We start from the raw sequence: 21,596 nt of genomic DNA on the forward strand, positions 1-21,596 counted from the left end.
TATAGTATAGTAAACAAATGAGATATCTAGAAGATCAGTTGGCATACATGATACCTACACCTCGACATGGAAATTGTATACCACCATTGGCAACACCAAGATGCAATCATGAAGATAAAATAATCCTAATAAATAAGAGCATCTCATAATACAATGGACAAGAGGATCCTTGAGAAGCATTGTAGGCATGAGAAAGAGTGAAGCCATACCATAAATATGCTATGGAAAGAAGTAGGGAAAGAAGAAGTAGAGATACCTAAGAGAGCCATCAGAGAGGTAAGAAGAAGTAGAGATACTTGAGAGTTCCCTTGTAGCTAAGAGCCAACCATTTGAACCACAGAGTGATGAAACACACCCAAGCTCTCATTCTCTCAGTCTTTCCACAATATCTCATAGTCATGAAATTTTGTAAACACACTCAAGCTAGAAGTGCATATATATATAGGTGGAATGAGTGAAAAGTAACCACCTCATGAGTTATACTTGGATTGAAGAGGCAACACCCATGCTATATGGCCAATAGTGATAGGTAAGATAGCTTCTAATAGAAAAGCATTAAGTGACTTTCAGAGATGTTGTCTTGGAGGCCCAAAGGGTCAGTTAGACTAGTCAACATATACAAGTTCCACCATGTGATGAGCATATTAACTAAGTACGTAACCTTTATGTGTCCACCACCACAAGTTTCACTTAGGGATGCACCTCACAAAAAAATATAAGTGTACCATAGGCAATCAATAGAAGGGTTCTTTGATTTGAGAAAACTTTGATAAATTTACATAAAAGAGGGCTTTTAAATGTAGTAACACATGAAAGCCCATAAGTTTCTTAACAAAAATGCATCATTTTACTAGCTTATAAAATCTGAGCAAAAGGGATTTTATAATAGCCTTTGAATGTACCTTATAATATGGATGGTTTCTTTCCACCCCTCGAAAAGTGTTAGAAGCACCTCCATAAGCCATAGTACACATGACACATACAATGTTGAGATACAAGCAATATAACAGTAGTACCAAGTCCTCAATAGAGGCTCCATGATTGTAGGATCCCCAAGTGTTGAAGCTCTCTTTTCTCACTCTGCCCCCCAATAATCTCACAATTATGCACAATGATGAAACATGCTTGTGCTAGAAGTGTGTGTATATATATTGAGAGAGAGAGAGAGAGACAGAGAGAGAGAGAGAGAAATGTACATGTGCACACATACACAGAGGGGGATCCACATAGAGAGAGCTAGTGAAAAATAACCAGCAGCATATCGATTCAAGGGGTAGCACCCTAGCTACATAGCCAATACTGAAAGATAAGATGGGTGCTATGCGAAAATCATAAAGCAACAACGAGACATGTCTAAGAGGGGCAAAAATCACCTAGGATGACCAATGTATACAAGTTCAAGCAAGTGATTGGCATGCCAACAAAGTACACCTCCATGTGTCCAACACTAGAAGTGTTAGAACTACACATGATACATACAATATAATGTTAATAGAACGAAGGGAATACAAACTCATGCTTGTCGTGTGGTCATAGCCAACCAGTGTCTTAGTACTGGATCCATGGTACGTGTAGGTTACATGCCAATTTCTCGAGAATAGACATGCCTACCGAGGGGTTGGGAAAACATGACGTATACGCAGGGGGCATGCGCGAATGATAATTGATGGCATGGGTAGTAGTGTTCACAGAAAACCATCCCTTAAAGTTTTCTTTTTTGTAAGATTCTAGAAAAAAGGGATTGAAATTGAAGCTCGTGTTGATGAAAACCCACATTTTATTGACATTTTAATCATAAAACCAACTATCTCCCTCCCAAAACCAACCGTGGTTAAAACGTGTTCCTTTTTCTCCATTGAATAGGAAAAAAGTTTTTCGTGAGCACTGATGGGTAACCTATACAAAGAAGAAATCTGGTTCATTCCACACATGCAGGAGCCTGAGCATGATGTGAATCGACAACCACAGGGCAGGAAGCGACGCGGCAGTTGCTTGGTGAGGGTAGTGCGCAGAGTAGTGGGCTAGCCAAGTCGAACTTTTAAAACGCGACAATTATGCGCATAAACATATTGGGTTAGTAAATTATGCGCACAAATTAGAAAACACATCAACATGTGGCTTTCATAGAGCTAGTGTTCACTACTCCCACTGTCTTGAAGATGACGTGACAGACTACAGCACGCCTGCGTGGCTCACACACGACGGGTATATCAGAGCCGACCACACAAGGGGAAATCGCTGTATATTCAGTACGCCAAATAACATCACGTAGCAGCTGGCGAGCAGCAGTCTTGGTAATCATGGGGGAGATATTAAGATCATCGACGACGTCCTTCTCAATGAAGATAGTAACGCTCTTACAGCTACTACTGGTGATTAATCATGTACTTGTGCATGCAACGGTAGCCAGTAGGTCGGCGGACGTCGAGGAGAGTCATCAGACTAATCAGGTATGACAAGCGTACGTCGTCGTTACGTACACGTACTGGATTAATCAACACCTTGTTGCGATACTATCATCAGAATTCATGAGGTGGAGTGAGAAAAAATTATTTATCTGCTTATTATTGCAGTGATCAGATCATCGCCATCAGAACTCTTGCTGGTTTTTTGTTTCTGATTAACTCCCTTTTTCATTAATGGTTGGATCTAATTTGTGCAGGCCAAGACGAGTACGGTTCCTTTTCTTGAGCGCAGGGGCCCATGGGGCGGAGCTGGAGGCTTTGAGTTCGACGACATAAGATCCATGCCCTCAGACGTAACCGGTGTGCTGGGGATACAGACAATCAAGCTATGGCACGGGCAGAAGCTGTACATCCGTGGCATCCAAGTGCAATATCAGGTCACGGATGGTTTCCGAGTCTACCCATACTGGGGACAATTTCACGGGCAGTCCGAAGGCAACAAACACGCAGAGGTGCGTATTACTTATACGTCTTTGTATTAAGCACATAGGAGTTGCTTATTTCAATACCTTATTGTGTGAATACATATAAATATTGTTCGTTGGTCTACAAATACATGATATGTTCTACGTTTAGCTATAATAACTTGTACCTTCAATTCGGTGTTTCGCAATCAGATCACCTTGCAATATCCAAAAGAGCTGATCAACCAAGTGAGAGGATTCTACGGAAAGCCAGGCGATTACAACGCCCTCACCTCTATTAAGTTCGTGACTAACCTTGGCACTTATGGTCCCTTCGGAGACCAAGATGGAATCTCGTTTACATCCGGTACTACTAAGCCGAACGAACTCATCGTCAGCATCTTTGGTAGATCGGGATCGGCCCTCGACAACTTGGGCGTCTACATAAAAGACAATCTCTTGGATCACCGCGGGGACTAATACCTGCCGAAGTGTACGACAACAACATGGAGTGATTGCCTAATCGTGCTCAAAATCTCTACAATGAGCTGCAAGTGTACTCGCAACAATAATGAGTAGGTAGGTAGGTGTGCAATCGTCGATGATCGCATGCCGAACAATGGCATCGCCGCCACCACCACCCCTAGGATCGTAGTTTAGGCACACTCCATATTGTTATGAATGTAACGGTCAGCCCAGAAAACATGCAATTAGCCTTTATCTAATTTCAAATTTCTTGGTAATGTGTCCCCTCTCTCCCTCTCTCTCTCTCACGCACTAGCTCGTGTTTAGAAAAACCTTCTCAAAATGGTGTGAGAAGCAAAACGCCCTTTTTAAAAGCTACACAATAATAATTTTGCAAGAGCACCAACACAAAACTAGTTCAGTCTGTGAGAAACCCCCTTACATAGGACAAGAAGGATTCTTGTAAGGTTCAATTAAATGTATATCACATAAGATGCTTGTGATGCACCTTCTTGAGCTAGCATATTACTTACATCTTTATGGTAAAACACTGATGTGCTAACTAGCCACACCTTACTTTGATTAGCTATAAGTATGCTCCAAAAGATCCTACTCCTTTATAATGCCACTCAACCGATTCTAACATGATTTGCATATTGACAAACCTTATGATCTCCTTGAACCATCCTTTTAGCATTGCAAGCTCATGAATGGATGCCTTCTTTGCCACTCCTCCCTAACTAACACCACACTTAATGTGTTCCATCATGGTTATAAATAATATGTTAGTTCTAGGTCCTCATTCATCAATAGCAATTGATAATCAATATCCTCTTCGATTATGGATGTGCATGTTGATAGGATGAGTGTCTTGAATGGTTCTCCATTAGCATACTGTAGGTTCCTAAGAGAATTAGTTTCCATCTTGGATGGAAGGTTGATTGGGGATGTTTATCCTTTCCGAGCGTGAGACTTGCAGGTGTGAACATGGGTGAAGCCATACGTGGCTAATGGCACAATATTCATATCTCAAGTGATAACGTCTACGTGATTTGATTATTTATTAAAATTCCAATGATTGGTTGATTTATTATGGCTAGTTATATTTATTGAATTAATTATTTTTCTAAGATGATTTTTTCAATTTTTGATAGATGATGTGTAGAGCAACATGAATTGAATATACGCAATAAGAACAATTTATTCCAAATACTACTTTATTAAATTATTTAAAATAGATGCACCATCCTTTAATCAAAGGCATGGCTACATCCTCTTTGTAAACATTCATTGATACTTGAGATTTTTTAAAGATATACTGAATATATTTTGGAAATATTTTATAGCTCTCAACATTTGTGAGTTGTGCAATTGATTGTAACTATCTATTCGAGTAACTAAAGCTCTTTTGCGAAAAGAGTGATTGTAAAGAGTCTATCCTTGGGCAAAGCAAGATTTCTTTTAATATTATAAACACGGCATAGAGAAGATGCCCACTCCATATACGAGAGAAAATTGCACCATAGTGTTTCACTCAATTTTGCTTTACTCTTCTTTTAGGTTTATTTAAACTTTTATGACACTACAATAGAAACGAGGCATAGACGCGCATGTTAGACGCGCAAAGTTGGGCGCGTCTATAAGTGCGTGTAAACGTGCGTGTAGATAGACGCGAATTTTACGTCTATATATCCGCGCAAATAGATGCCAATATAGACATGCTAGCAGACGCACAATTATTTAACCACCTAAAATTGCAATTCACATAATTAAAAAACCAAAGTTAATAATTATTTAACCACCTGAAATTGATTCTTGAGCATGCACGTATGCGCATGATAAAAACCATAGAATTAAGAATACACATTGAATCATTGAATTAAAAAAATAGAGTTAATAATTACTTTTTCATTGCTCTCTAATGAATGGCAGTTCCTCCAATTGACAAGCATGATATAAGTAATTAGCAGCAAGCGACAGAAACCTTACAATTAGTAGCAAGCATTGCAATATGTATCTCGTAATTTCTCTACTTAAAGATGATAAAAAATACTTCATTTTTATTATGGAAAATTCAATTTAGCTTTAAACTTGACTATTGATTCTTGAGTATGCACGTGTGCGCATGATAAAAACCATAGAATTAGGAATACACATTGAATCATTAAGCAAATTAAGTATGTTACAGTGAATGATCCATTTCATCTTCAATGAGATCAGCCCTTGCTAAACTATCTACTTCTAGGACTATGTTACCAAGAGGTAACGAAACAAATAAGTCTATCCCACTATCAGATGTGTTGCTATATTGCTCAATAACTTCAGCAATATCATCGACAATCACATTATTGTCTTCTTCTGCGTTTCCTTGAACATCCTCACGAGGTTCATCTTGTACTATATCACGCATATCATCCATCATGGTGTCATCATGCACATCATTATTAATTGTTGGATTGTCATCTGCTATCTCCATGTCAGTAATATTACCATATATTGGTTTTGAACGATTAGATAAAGGGATGACATACCACCATCGGTTATTGTTTACCATTGGATGATACACAACTTGTATTTGATAAACAAAAGCAAGAAACTTAAGTACTTATTATATTGTGTATATGTATCACATGTATACATATAAAAAAATTAGCCTTTGTATATATACCTGCTCGCATTGTTGAGGTAGTACTAATGTGTCATTCTTGTTTTGGTGAAATTTTGTAGAGTCAATGATTACAAAACCACTTGGATGACGTCTGATTGTGCAATGCTCACCATTTGTTACCATTTCTTTAAACCACTTCACATCCAGTACATATATAAAGAATCCTGTGAAGTCAAGCTTCAGAATATCTTGGATCAAGTCACAATAACCTTCCATGGTACCATTGGCATCCTCAAAGTGAGCAAGGACACCACAATCTTGGGTATTTCTCTTTTCATCTATACATTGAGTTCGAAGATGTTTACCCTCACACCAAAGTGCATTGAATAATGTGCACTAGTAGTAAAAGATAAAAGATCAAACATGCCAATTATTTATATAAAATAAAACTTATAGAAACAAATTAATTGATAGTATGTCTCACCTTTGATAAGCAACCTCGTGCGTATTCCCACTCTTCTTGAGATATATTAATTTCCTCCTCTTTTTCCATTCTCTCCATTTCCTCATGTAACCGATCTATATCGATATGACGTGGGAGCGCATTTAGATGATCTGGAAATGAGACATTACATCCATATCTAGTGCAAAATTTTTGTCTTTCGCTTTTTCTTCTTGCCCTTGCTTCATTATATAGTGTCTGCACCCATTTGCTCATTACATCACTATTGAGCACACAAAAACTATTTAACTTACGAAGTTCTTCTATTGTTAGCACTTTACTCATTCCTTTTCCTTAAGGTACTATAGAGGTCATCCTCAAGTCTTCATCATCTTTCCATAGTCGTGGTTGAGAGGGATCCACTTCAGCAAGGTATTCAGAGATATAAACAAGGGATGATTGCACTAACCAACCCTCAGCCATGCTTCCCTCAGGCCGTGCTTTTTGCCTCACAAAATCTTTTAAGTTTTTCATGAAGCGCTCAAGAAAAAACATCCACCTTACATGAACTACCCCACAAAGTGCGATCTCATCAATCAAATGTACGAGTAAATATAATTGAGTAGTCAAAATGGATCAAGGAAAAATTTCCTCCACCAAACAAACCACCTCAACAGATAATACTTGAGCATCTTGCAATGTGTTTGGAACAATTTCCTTCGAGCTCACGTATCTGTCAAGATGTATTTGAGAATTGTTTATTTTTGTGTAGAAATTCAAAGATAATGAAAAAATACAATGTATACACACCTCACAAGCTCTCCCATCTTGTAAATGATATCACATACATCTTTGGATACACAATGGGATATGCTAGTAGGAAGTACAAACTGAATGTAAACAATATTCATAGATCAAATAATTAGTTAGGGAAAAAGTCATCATACCCCAAAGTTTACACATAGTTACTCCACTAATTACTATATTCATGGTTAGAGATATCCTTACTTGAATCATTTTGTGCCAATCGTGGGACTTCAAACCAGATAGTTGCTCCACACCTCTTTTCTTTTTCTTTATGAAGGCTCCCTTGAGACATCTCATACATCCTGTGGGTGTTGGAAAGCTATATATTTGTTTCTTCACTATTTTTTCCTCGTTCTTTGACAAAATCCAAGGTGCATGGGGTAGCTCAATCTTTCCTCTGGGTCCAATGCGTGGCTAGGCTCGTCTCATGCGACCAATGTTACGTAAATCCTCCCTTATATTAACTGAATCACAAGCCCCTATCAAGTGATCCCATAATGTAGATACAACATTTTTGAATATGTGCATGCGGTCCAACAGGTGATTGATCTTGAGTTCAGTCCAGTACGGAAGACGAAAAAATATAGAGAACCTAACAAATAAACAATATATTATGTAAACAATTCATCATGCTAAATACTTTAAAGTCAACCGAGAGAAATGCACTTCTTACCGACTCATGCCCAGTGGAGGGTGGCTGTCGGAATTAATCCATCTCTCCTTCCAATCTCGAATGGTTAGAGATTGTGGAGTCATTCCATTAGTAGGGAGAACATATTTGGGATGGTCAATAGGAAGAAATCGGTGATGATTGTCGTAGATAACCTTCTTTAAACGTGCCCGCCTAGAGAAAACTAGAGAGGGACCGCAAATAGGACATGCATGATATCCTGACGTGGTTAAACCTAAAAAAATAAGTGAATTAATAGAATGCAATTGATTCAAGTCTTGAATTTCAAATATAGAGTTATATACATGTACCTGAACACTCTCCGTATCCTGGAAAGTCATGCATGGTCGACAACAACATGGCCTTCAATGTGAAATCTCTAGAGGATGCAGATGCACTTGTATCTTGCACCTCAATACCTTCCCATAACATTTCTAACTCTTCAATCAAAGGCTCTAAGTAAATGTCCATGTTTTTTACCTTGTGCTTTCCAGAAATCAGAAGGGACAACATTACATGTCACTTTTTAATTGCCATGGATGGATGAATATTATAGTTCACCAATACCACTGGCCATACACTATATGATGTGCTTTTGATGCCAAATGGATTGATTCCATCCATACCTAAACCAAATCTCAAATTTCTTGGCTCTTCTTTGAAAACGGGCCACAAATTATCTATATGTTGCCATGCTGGTGTGTCTGCAAGGATCCTCCATTTTCCATCACTTGAACGATGACTAGCGTGCCATGACATGCGCTTTCCAATAGACTTACACTTGAACATAAGTCTTATACGTGGAACAATCGGAAAATGTCACAAAACCTTACGAGGCACATCCATTGACTTCATCTCCACTTCGTATCTTGATTCGCCACAAACAAGACACTCTCGTGCGAACTCATGAATCCCACGAAATAAGACACAATCATTGACACATGCATGGATCTTGACATAATCGAGGCCTCCCAGAGATGTCAAGTAATGTCTTGCTTGCTCTCTCTTAGTTGGCAATTTGTTTCCTTTTGGAAGCATTTGTGATAATAACCTACATATATTTTTAAAAGTGAGTTAAAAAACCACCAACATCATATATTTTTGTCTGATTTCAAAATAGAACAATTAATATTATGATTCATAAGCCAAACTGAATTGATACCTACTTCAATAACGCATCCAAACTGACATTACTCCATCCATAAATTGTTTGCAAGTTAAGTATCTCGAGGGACGCACGAAGAACGGAGTACGTACAACCTTCATACAACGGAGTAGATGATGCTACATATAGTGGATCATCTGGCTTCGTAGAGTGACCTTCTCCCTGAATCGGTTGTGAAAATAGATGGTGTACCATGTTGTCCAAAATCTCATCCTCTACGACTTGATGGGGCATTTCATGAGGGCTACTATCATGGTCGTCAGTCTCTACTCTTCTTGAAGACTCTGCCTCCTCGCGTCGACGTTTTGCAGCCTCTCGACGCCTGGGAGGGAGCATCTGAGGATGTGGCACGGCATCCTGCTCAACCACAAAAGGAAGTTTTATGTATGTTGATATATAATTCCCGTAACATAGACATGCAATCTTAGTGGAAAAAAAAACAATGAATACCGGTAATTTTTCTCAGTCCCATTCTCCATACAAGGTGAGGTGTTACATTGCAATTCGACGTGCTCGAAAAATACACCCTCGTCAACGATCACACATGCATTTAATTTTTCGTCGTAGCCATGCATCTTGATTATGAAGATGCAATGTTTCATCCTCACTTGAGGATGTGCTCATTGACTCACCAGCTTGCACCACACTAGGTGATGATGACGTCGACATGATTAAACCTAATTCATGACAACATCAAAATATTTGTCATTCATATGTTTACATAAGATCTTAATTTTAAATACACAAAAATCATCATAAATACATTAAAACTTATGATAAGAATTCACTATCAAAACTTATCTTAAAAACAAAAAATTATGATAAATCCCAAATGCGCGTCTATATCCCCATTTAACTATGCGTCTATATTCGCGTCTATCTGAACAATAAATGCACATATACACGTAAAAATAGACGCACATGTCGAAATTCAAACCACACTTAAATAATTTCTTTTCAAACTGCGCCTTTCATTTCCTGCGTTTTTTGCGGTTCTGAAGCTTGAGTTTAATCAACATGCAGTCTCTTCATGCCTCACCTCCTCATGACTCACCTCTTTTTTCATTCAAACACACAAGAAGGGAAAAAGGAAAGCCAAGGAGACGAAGAAAGAGAGAACAAGAAAGAGGAGAACAAGAAGAAGCAGCAAGTAAGCAAGCAAGCACCAAGGGAGGGTAACTTACCAAGGAGAGGAAGAAGGAGAAGGAAGAAGCGCCACCACCCACCACACCAAACATCCAAGGTGAGTCTCTCTCTCTCTCTCTCTCTCTTTGTTTCTCTCTTCCTTTCTTTGCTCTGTCTGTTTATTTAGGATTTGTGATTTCATTATGTATTGCATTTTGTAAATCATCAATGGCAGTCGTCAGCCTAAAATCGGCCGACCAGGTACGTCTGATAGCGTGTCTACATCTCAGTGTAGACGCAGACATAGACGCAAAAAATATTTTCTCTCATAGCGTCTGAGGGCGCGTGTGCTGGCGCGTGTGCTCTGCAGTGTACACGCGATGGTAGACGCGCTGCACAGAAGGTTGAACTGCAGTCTATATGTGATTATACATGCACATTGACCTGGGATGCGCATTTGACAGTGCGTCTGTGCTGCATGTTAGATGCGCAGATAGACGCGCTGGACAGAAGGTTCACTCTGGAGCACGTCTGAGAACGCATCCAACCTGCAATGTAGACGGGGGGATACACGCGCCAGGTCTTCGAGTTCTGATAGTAAACAATATATTTTTGCAATGATGAATGTGACGAATCCCATGTTTGTGTTTATCAGTTTTCTTGTTTAAGAGAAGCATTAGCACTTAAGTGTTATGCTCAATGTCTAAAGAAAGCTCTTTGAAAATGTAGGTAATATATGATTTTTTGTATGCAAATAAATTTATCTTTTTCCTGTGTTTTTTTTTGTAGATGTCGTATCCTCGTTCATCTAGCAATGACCTAGATGTGGATCGCATGAATGATACATAGGCCTCCTTTGGCAAGGGGATCAATGCATTTTTTGGAGGTTTTCCTAGTAGGGAAGACTTCATGGGAGAGATGACCACACACCTTGGCCACTCTCCCATAGCGGACGAGGTGTTCAGTGTCATGTCTGGGACGCCTCTGGCGTCTTTGCCTGGCACTACTTTCGAGACTCCACATGTAGGTACTCCACATATAGATACTCCATATACAGGTACTCCATTTGCAGGTACTCCACGTGCATCGGCTGAAGCACGTGCATTTGCAGAAGCACGTGCATCTGCAGAAGCTCGTGCGTCCAGTGAGGCAGAGGGCAGTCGACAGAGAGGGAGGAGGGAGAGTTGAGGGGGAGGACAAGGGTTGTGTGGGGGTTGCCTAGGAGGTGGCGAGTGATCACCCTCACCAGTAGATCATGTAGAGGAGGTTGTACGCCAGTACTATAGAGTTACAGATGCTAGTGGCATCTTTCATGTTGATGAGGGAAGGGATGTAATGGCATACATGAGGAGCATCGTGCATGCGACGTATAAAGATTGTTTCATTGCCTTCAAAAATCAGAAAAGCGGCTTGTGGTAGGAGGTGTTGAGGGCAGTCCATAGGAGGTATCCAAATCCTAAGGATCAGGGATTCTCGGATGATTGGGGACGTACAAAAGTGAGGGATATGCTTCACAACAAAAGATCCCACCTCATGACACTGGCCAGGGACTCACTGCAGAGGCTGGAGAAGGGGCGTGGAGCCTATTGCCAACCACCTATGTGCCAGTGCATAGAGTGGAAGAAAGACAAGAAGAAAGCAACTGAGAAAGTGAAGAGTCGCCAGCACGCAGAGGCGCGACGGATCCAAATGGAAATAATGGGATCGTCACATTATGGATCGAGCGGCAGAGAGTCGTGAGAGGCAGAGTTTGTAAGTATATTTTGATTTCTAGTTTTTTTAAATTTATATTTCTTTCAATTATTTATATATTTTAGTCTAATATATTGTGACTCATAATTGTTTATATATCTCTAAATGTTTTGTAGACTACCATCGTTGGTAGGACACCTACTCCTAGAGAGGTAGGTTACCATCGAGGCCATAATCGCGCAGTGACATGGCTTCACTTTTATGAGGAGGGTCGCATCACTGAGGACCAATATAACCGGGCCATGAGGATTCGACAGCCAGAGGAGGTATGTTTTTCTTACTTTCCTATTAAAAGTATAACTAATTATAACTTTTTCTCCACCTTGTCTATGTAAGTAACCCTGATCTTTTGTGTGTGTAGGCGAACCCGGATGTGGAGCATAGCGAGGAGGGGGATAGCGACGCTAGTAGCCATGGTGGTACTAGCGAGGATTTTTCCTCTTCAGATTCATAGAGGAGCACCATACCTCCTCATGAGGCCTTTTTTTCTTGTATATATATGATATCTCTTTGAGCCTACTGCTTGCGGCCATGCTTTAGGTCGCAAGCACTTAAACTTCCCTTGTAAATGCTTTGATATATAATGAATATATGGACTTTTATTTTCAATTCTCGTGCTCGTAAGATACATTGTCTTTTTCCCAAATACACAATCTGATGTATGGGACATGCTCTCTGGTTTTTTTTTCCAGTTCTATTTTGCGCGTCTATCAGCGCATCTAAATTGCAGATAATTCGCGTTTATTCGTGCATCTATAATGCAGACTACACGCGCTTCATAATTCGAATTAAAAAAGAAATTAAATATCTTTTTTTTTTAAATGACATTTTTTATTTTTCGTTCGCATCTATCAGTGCTTGTAAAAGCGCGTCTACCAGTGTGTCTATATGCGCGTGTATATGTGCGTCTATTGCGCGTCTATGTGTGTGTGTAAATTCGTTGATACATGCGATTATAGATGCGAAATGGTAGACGCGCAAATAGACGGGCAGATAGACGCGCCCGTAAGAATTTCTCTATATTCAAAAATCGCGTCTAAATGTGCGTCTATGAGGCCTTTTTGTTGTAGTGTAATATATGATTTTTTGTATGCAAATAAATTTGTCTTTTTCCTGTGTTTTTTTTTTGCAGAAGCCGTATCCTAGTTCATCTAGCAATGACCCGGATTTGGATCGCATGAATGATACATTGGCCTTATTTGGCAGGGGGATCAATGCATATTTTGGAGGTTTTCCTAGTAGGGAAGACTTCATGGGAGAGATGATCAGACACCTTGGCCGCTCTCCCACAGTTGACGAGGTGTTCAGTGTCAAGTCTGGAACTCCTTTGACATCTTTGCCTGGCACTACTTCCCAAACTCCACATGCAGGTACTCCATATGCAGGTACTCCACGTGCAGTACCTGTACGTGCATCGGCTGAAGCACAAGCATCTGCAGAAGCACGTGCATCTGCAAAACCTCATGCGTCCAGCGAGGCAGAGGGTAGTCAACAGAGAGGGAGGAGGGAGAGTCGAGGGGGAGGACGAGGCTTGTGTGGGGGTTGCCTAGGAGGTGGCGAGCCATCACCCTCACCAGTAGATCACGTAGAGGAGGTTGTACGCCAGTACTATAGAGTTACAGATGCTGGTGGCATCTTTTATGATGATGAAGGAAGGGATATAGTCGTGTACATGAGGAGCGTTGTGCATGCGATGTATAAATATTGTTTCATTGCCTTCAAAAATCAGAAAAGCGGCTTATGGCAGGAGGTGTTGAGGGCAGTCCATAGGAGGTATCCAAATCCTGAGGGTCAGCGATTCTCGAATGAGTGGGGACGCACAAAAGTGAGGGATATGCTTCACAACAAAAGATCCCACCTCATGACACGGGCCAAGGACTCACTGCGGAGGCAGGAGGAGGGGCGTGGAGCCTATAGCCAACCACCTATGTGCCACCGCATAGAGTGGAAGAAAGCCAAGAAGAAAGCAACAGAGAAAGTGAAGAGTCGCCAGCATGTAGAGGCGTGACAGATCCAATTGGAAACCATGGGATCCTCGCATTACAGATCAGGCTGCAGAGAGTCATGGGAGGCAGAGTTTGTAAGTATATTTTGATTTCTAGTTTTTTTAAATTTATATTTCTTTCAATTTTTTATATAATTTATTCCAATATATTGTGACTCATAATTGTTTGTATATATCATAATTGTTTTATAGACTACTATTGTTGGTAGGATACCTACTCCTAGAGAGGTAGGTTACCATCGAGGCCATAACCGCACAGCCACATGGCTTCACTTCTATGAGGAGGGTCTTATCACTCAGGACCAATACAACCGGGCCATGAGGATTCGACAGCCAGAGGAGGTATGTTTTTCTTACTTTCCTATTAAAAGTATAGCTAATTATAACTTTTTCTCCACCATGTCTATATAAGCAACCTTGATCTTTTGTGTGTGTAGGCGAACCCGGATGTGGAGCATAGCGAGGAGGGCGATAGTGATGCTAGTAGCCATGGTGGTACTAGCGAATATGTTTCTTCTTCAGATTCGTAGAGGAGCACCATACCTCCTCATGAGGCCTTGTTTTCTTGTATATGTATGATCCATCTTTGAGCCTACTGCTTGCGGCCACGCTTTAGGTCGCAAGCACTTAAACTTCCCATGTAAATGCTTTTGATCTATAATGAATACATGGACTTTTATTTTCAATTCTCGTGCCCGTAAGATACATTGTCTTTTTCCCAAATGCACAATCTGATGTATGGGAGGAGGAAAAAAAAAACTAGACATGCTCTCTTGTTTTTTTTTTCCAGTTCCATTTTGCGCGTCTATCCGCGCGTCTAAATTGCAGAAAATCCGCTTTTATATGCGCGTCTACAATGCAGATTACACACAATTATACAGGCGCTTCATAATTCAAATTTAAAGAAGAAATTAAATATCTTTTTAAAAAAAGGCAATTTTTTGTTTTCCATTCGCGTCTACCAGTGCTTGTAAAAGCGCGTCTACCAGCGTCTCTATATGCGCGTGTATATGTGCGTCTATTACGCGTCTATTTTTGCGTGTAAATTCGTTGATACATGCGATTATAGATGCGAAATGGTAGACGCGCAAATAAACGGGTGGATAGACGCACCTATAAGATTTTCTCTATATTCAAAAGTCGCGTCTAAAAGTGCGTCTATGAGGCCTTTTTGTTGTAGTGTGAGTAGTGCTTTCAAATTTAATAAGAAAAGACAATAAGAAGAGCTTCTTTTTTTTGCTACGTGTAAGTTTTGTATCTGATCTATGCAACAGTAATATTAGAGCTCAGCTTACATCTAGGGCTTCCAATCGCCTATCATCTTGTGTGAAGGAGAGCTCTTTGGAGCAATCTAGCTCTACAGTCCATCTTAGCTCAAATCGACTACGTAGCTAGATTCCAAGGGCCTCAAAATCCCAAACCTCTCTATATCTACTTCGAAATTTTGCAATTCAATGCAAGATTAAAAACATAAACTCCCCTATCGTGGCGCCATTATTCTGTCAAAGAAAGGTGAGTAAGAGCTTAATTGAGCTTTGCTATTAATCCTTGCTTAAGCTTTAAAATGCTTAAAGCTTATTTTTGCAATTCATGGGGATAGGGGTGCCTTTTTTTAGGTCGTCGTGATTAGAGATGTCATATTTTTATCCTAAAAACCCAAGTTTCTTTTAAACTAAGGCTTGAAGCCTTGATTAATCTCTTCCTACTTAATCAATTTAAGATTCTTCTAATCCAAGTCACCTGTGAAACTTCATCGAAGTACCATAATAAATTCCAATCTTTCTTGCTTATTCTATCTTATCATTTTGCCATTAGGAAGTTGCTCTTTATTTTGGTGCTTATACGCCAAAATGTTATTATCGTGGACGAAGCATCTTTTAACTTTACGGTGCCTCTATTATTCAAATATCTTCATCAAGCCATCTACAATCATCATGTCTCATGAAGGACCATCTAGTACTACCAATTCAGATTCCACATCGCCACTTCCTGAATCAACCATGGAGCAATGCATGGATTTATTGACCTTGCAACTAGAAGAAGAGTGTCAATATCGAGCCCAACTGGAGCAAAAGTTGCAATCTCTCAAGCATCTGTCCTTCCGAATTTCCTCTATCAATGACACTATGGTCTGTAGCATGAATGCCATTCTTGAAGCACAATCCAACCGTAAAGAGGCGAAGATAAGCAAATGTACCTTTAAATTTAATATTTACGATGGTATTAAAGATGGTCGTAAGGTTCTCTCTTGATTAAGTCATTTTGACTTATATTTTGATAATAAAAGTTGTGCTAAAAATTATAACATCAAGTGTGCTCTATATTATTTTATCACAAAGCTTCTTTATGGTGGGATATCACACACAAGAGCACAAATCGTCCTCTTATGTGGGAAGCATTTCGTAAGAAGGTTCTTACTAAATTTATTCATATCCAATTGAGCTTCGCATGCAACAACAATGGCATGTCTTTATGCAGCAAGAGCAACATACCATTTCTTAGTACACCAAAAGATTCTAGAATACTTTGCTGTAACTTCAAACGGTCAAGCCTGTAGTTGAATTGTAATATTTCCGCGTGATCGTACCGTAAATATTAACCTTGCGCACGTCGTGTAAACCCTGCACAAAGGGTATCTCTTGCATTTAAATTATTGGCAGTATAATATGTGACCCGCGCGCGTGAAATAGGGTCCTCTACAATGGTAAATCAAAACCCGGAGTTCAAAAACCGCAAGAACCGCAAAAACACCCTCTTGGGAGGGGCAATTTAATTAAATTAATGCAATTTTTTTTATATTTATCCCTTCCCCCAGCCGATGCATGGCTGGAGGAAAGGGAGTGTGGGGGGGGAGGATGGCAAAGTGAGGGTTGCATGGGGAAGTTCTCCACGTGGGTGGAGACCCCCTTCCCCACCCCCATGGCCTATAAAAACACCCCCCATCAAGGGGGTGTGCTTAGGAGGGAGAGGGAAGACTGTGTGAAGGAGAGGCTGTGACTGTGGAGAAGGGGGAGGAGAGGGAGAAGCCGTGAAGGCCCGCCACCGTGCTCGTCGCCGCCAGCACCGCCGCCAGTCCAGATGCCGCCACCAGCTGCTGTAGCTGCCGTCGCCAGCCAGCCGCCAGTTGCTGCCGCCCTGTCCGCCGACCAGATCAGGCCGCCGCCACGTTGTCACGACCCCCCCTGCCCACGCGGAGCTGAAGAAGCAAAAGCTTCTTTAAAGAAGCTTCTTTAGAAGCTTCCAAAGGGGGCCTCATTAACCCCCTTTCCCACGACACTTTCCCACCCTTTTCCAAAGGCTCTTTCCCACCACCGTCCCGAAATACCCTTCCCACCACAACTCCGAATAGGCCATTAACACCCCTTTCCCGGGAATCGAAGAGGGCCATAAGGATCCCACTAGACCGTCGGAAAAGATCCCGTAATAAGTCTTTTAAAGGCTCTTCACCGCAAGCGACCTACCGTTACAGAATCTTCCGCCTACGAGGAGAGGCAAAGGCCGGAGGGTTGCTCGTCAAGGCAAAACAATCCGTAGGCGACGAAAGCGAATTCAGAAACCAAGCCTACGTGTACGATGGCCCCGAAAAGATCCCAAGAGGCGACCGCGGGAGGCTCATCTCCGAATATACAAGTGGACATCTCCCCGACTCCACAAGTCCAGGTTCTTCCGTGTTAATTCCGTATAAGGAAATGATTAGGCGCGCTTAAAAAAGGAAATTTCATTTTATGCTTAAATTTAAAGCATATGGAAATTGGAAAGAAATACATGTGATAAGGCATTTCTTGAAACATTAAGTAAGATTGAATTATGTCATAAATTTGGACGAGTTATCCACTTTAGAAGGCTAGTTGCATGTAGCTTTTGGTACATCATCAAAGTAAAGGTAATGAGACTTAGGCAAAGAAATGGAATTTATAAGTGCATTATCTTCGTCCTAGACATGGTAGAAATAAACGTATGCTGCACATTAGGTAACATACTTCTCGTAATGATTTCATAGAAAAAGGTTAGCATCATAAGGTATCATTCGAAAAGAATTAATAGAGTACTAAAGTGTACGTATGGACTTGCAAGTAGCTTGTAAGATGGAATAAATTAACACTAGTTTTGCAAGAGTTAATCGACTACTTCGTAGCTAGGAGAATGTTATAAATTGCGTAGTCGTCATGTGAAAAATGTCATTCATTAAGAGCCGCAATTAGGAGTCAAAGCATAAGATGCCAAAGGGTAAACAACAAGGTTGTAGGTACGACTATGGATGAAAGACTTAGTAGGTCTTAGGAAAAGTTAACAGCCAGATTATCGTGCACCAAGGAAAAATAAGTTATCATGAACCATGTGACACGTAGAGGAAATTAATCGCATGCTTACGCGTAGTGGTGGAATTGTAACTATTGATCCCGTTAGATTTAGTTTATTACCCTTAGAAGGATTATCCTTGTCACGGGACAAGCGTAATTAAATTGACTAAGTAATCTAAACCACAAGGATTCGTATAGACATGACTGCGTCGATATGATAGGAATCCTAAGTGTTAACTAGGGATTAGTGCAATTTGACCTAGCTTTAGATGGAAACCCTGAATCTAAAGATCCTACACACGTTCACAAATTGGCGAAACAATTAGATGTTCATGCTTGAAATGATCTAAGGTTTTATCCTAAGGATCATGACGAAACTCCGACGGAGTTGCATATTTCTAGAACCATGGACCAACATAATTAGGGATGATTCGAAGGATACCCAATAAAACCCTGTTACCCGATGGAGGTAAACTCCGAGATCGAGAAACGCTTAGTAATGGATAGAAGGATTCCGTGGAATAGATGCAATAATTGTGCACAAAGCCGCAACATTGTATAGTCTTGGAATTTGTCCACAAGAGAGTTTTTGTCATCTCTTGAAAACGAGGTTGGCAAGTTATTGAAAGAATTTAACTTACAAGAGGATGTCTAATCATCCTGTTACTCACTTTTGGAATAAATTGCCAAGGAAAAGGAAAGTTAAGTACTTGCCTTGAAGCAAATGACCAGACTATAAACCAAAGCGACATGGTCGCTGGAACCTACTACAACTAAACACTAAAGTATGGGTAGGGTATGACCCTAACCCAAGAATGATAGGAATCTTGCCAAGTTGCAATTGATTCCGGAACGAATGCGGATTGCATTCGGAGGAAAGGAGTCATTCCTTAACAGTTTGCCAGCTAAAAGACCACTGAAATTGATTGTGCTTGTAACAGTTTAGAAAGGACTGTTAGCATTGTTTGCTCAATGAACTAAAGGATGAAAATATATCTAAAGCTTCAGGTTGGTGCCTGAGAGGCAGCTTCAGTTACCCCCGACTGCCTGCCTGACCCTAACCAAGGGGGTTGTGAACCGCGCCGGGAACGTGGACCGAACCCGCCGTGAGAGGTCTCTCCGTTGAGTTCTGCTTGGAGCAGGAGGACGCTTGGGTGCCAGAGGGGGCTCTGGCCGTAAATCCCTCGCCTTCCCGGCCCTGCACAAGAGACTAACGTGACTCGGGATTGGATCTCGAGGCCCGCATACTAGTCTACGGGCGGAAACTTGGGATAGTAATCACAGGAAGGATTACTGGATAGCCTTCGGGCGGATTATGAATGCGCCTACGGGCGGGAACTCCTTGTATTTCAAAGATAAAAGGATATAATGATAATAAAGGAGTTGTTTGGCATTGTTTTCTTTATGTCCTGTGATAAGATTACGTGAAGGAACCAGTGCTTAACAGGGTTAATCAAGGAAGCTGTTTGTATATGTCAAACTAATGTGGTAGGTAATTACATAACTAAAACAAACCGAGGAAAGTGCGGAGGATGGACCATGGGTCCGTCCTACGGATGGGTGGTCCCGGTTAGCCGAGAACTTTTCTCAAGGTCTTCGACGAACAGAAGGATGATCGTCATCACCAAAACAAGCAAGGAGAACAATGACTTGGAAGTACCGATTACCCGATTCAGGCTGTTTTAGGGGAACGGAATGGGACTATGCCTTTTGGCAGAGAGGTCGAGCCTTGCATCCCTCTTGTTTCCCATTCTCCTTGAACCAAGTGCAGCATGAATCCGCTTCAGACCAGGCGTTCTGCGTAAAGTAGTTCGATCAGGTCTGACGCTAGTCGCTGTTAGTAAAATGACCAAACAATTCCAGTCGATCCTAGTGGGAACGGCCAGGACGCCTCCGTTACGTGGCAGATGCGGAAAGTCCTAGATGACAAAACCCGCAACATTCCATGGGAGTGCCGGGTGGAGTTTTCTAGACAACCTTTCCGATGGACTGCTAAGACGTGTCCTAGAGGGTTCCAGTGGACACGTTACATGAATCGACTTTTAAAAGGAAGTATATATCCGGCCTTCTTTTATTTTTCCAAGTTGATGAGTCTATCTCTTTGGCACATGACGCCAAAAAGAAACAAACTAAAGGTCGCTGACAACTTCTAGCTTCCATGGGAAATAATATGGGTAACAACAATTCTCGTTTTAATTCTTTCCTTACTTCCAACTTTCAATTTGGAAAGAATTGTCCTAATTCCTGACCTTGGATGTAAATTTTTTATAATAATGTAAGCCAGTCTACTTCAAATTCTAATCCCAAGATTTCTTATCTACCTACTACTCTACCTAAGCCATCTCAACCTAAATATATTAATCCAAGTATCTCAAATACAAATTCCAAGAATGTAATTTTCTATAAATATAATTGCTTAAGCTATGTTGCGAGTTGTTGTCCTATGGAAAACACTTGTGATTGAAAAAAAACTAATGCAAATTTAAATTATTTTGGAGCTGATGAAGCAATTGAAGACCTTCAAGCAATGCCTAATTTTGATGAAGCCATGCTTATGGGAGAAAAATCTAACAACATTGACGAACCTATTGGTAAAATTTCTATCCACGCTTTATTGAAAATGAGATGTAAAATCCATAATAATGAAATAACTGTTTTGCATGATGACGATTAAAGTACGGTTGAACTTTGTTTCAAAATAGGTAATCCAAAAACTACAACTTAAAACTATTCCATTCACTTATAAAATTAAGGTTGCATTTTTAAGACAACGATATAATCATATCGTGATGTTGTGCGTCACCACTGCAAACCTGAGGGTGGGGTTTTTCACCAGGAATTTGAACTCATTAGTTAGTGTCATTAGGAATTTGTTTTCCATTGTGTGTGTCTTTTTGTTTGCTATGCGGTTTGAATTGTCGGTTTGAAAATTTGATTGCTTGGTTTGATCCTAATTTTTTTGTATGCGCTATTTGAGTAGTACTCAAATATAAATAACCCGTGTATATGTCTCATTTGTAGCACCCTTGTGAGTATGTATGGAAAGTGTGATTTACCTTTTGAAGCATGTCATGTGTTTGATAACATTCAGGTTCGAAATTATGTCTCTTGAAATGTGATCATAATGAGTTACTCTGAAGGTGGGCATGGTTGTGCTAGGTTCAAAGACCTAGAAAGGGGCCAAGGAATACACGAAGTTGTGGCATAAGAACTAGAAATAACTACTTTGGTTGGCAATATACTTGTGGACATGTATGGTAAATGCAGATTGCTTGCTTCTAGCACGGTAAGATTTCGATAGGATTCATATAAAAATTAAAAGTTTGTGGAATGCATTAAGCATAGCATATGCTGAACATGGGATAGGTTTGAACCGCATGTCCATAA

At 40.5% G+C, this 21,596-nt stretch overlaps 1 protein-coding gene across 1 annotated transcript; it reads left to right on the forward strand.

The window, feature by feature from the left end:
* Window positions 1-2,250: 2,250 nt before the first annotated feature.
* Window positions 2,251-3,624, forward strand: LOC148027330 (agglutinin alpha chain-like). Its single transcript, XM_087690625.1, has 3 exons — window positions 2,251-2,450; window positions 2,663-2,917; window positions 3,083-3,624. Exons 1-3 carry the CDS (start codon window positions 2,301-2,303, stop codon window positions 3,347-3,349), a joined length of 672 nt encoding a protein of 223 aa, XP_087546751.1. The 5' UTR covers window positions 2,251-2,300; the 3' UTR covers window positions 3,350-3,624.
* The last annotated feature ends 17,972 nt before the right edge of the window (window positions 3,625-21,596 follow it).

The sequence above is a fragment of the Lygodium microphyllum genome, chromosome 13, assembly GCF_053477565.2.
Source record: "Lygodium microphyllum isolate KBCC chromosome 13, Lygodium_microphyllum_v1.1.10, whole genome shotgun sequence".
NCBI classification, from domain to species: domain Eukaryota; kingdom Viridiplantae; phylum Streptophyta; class Polypodiopsida; order Schizaeales; family Lygodiaceae; genus Lygodium; species Lygodium microphyllum.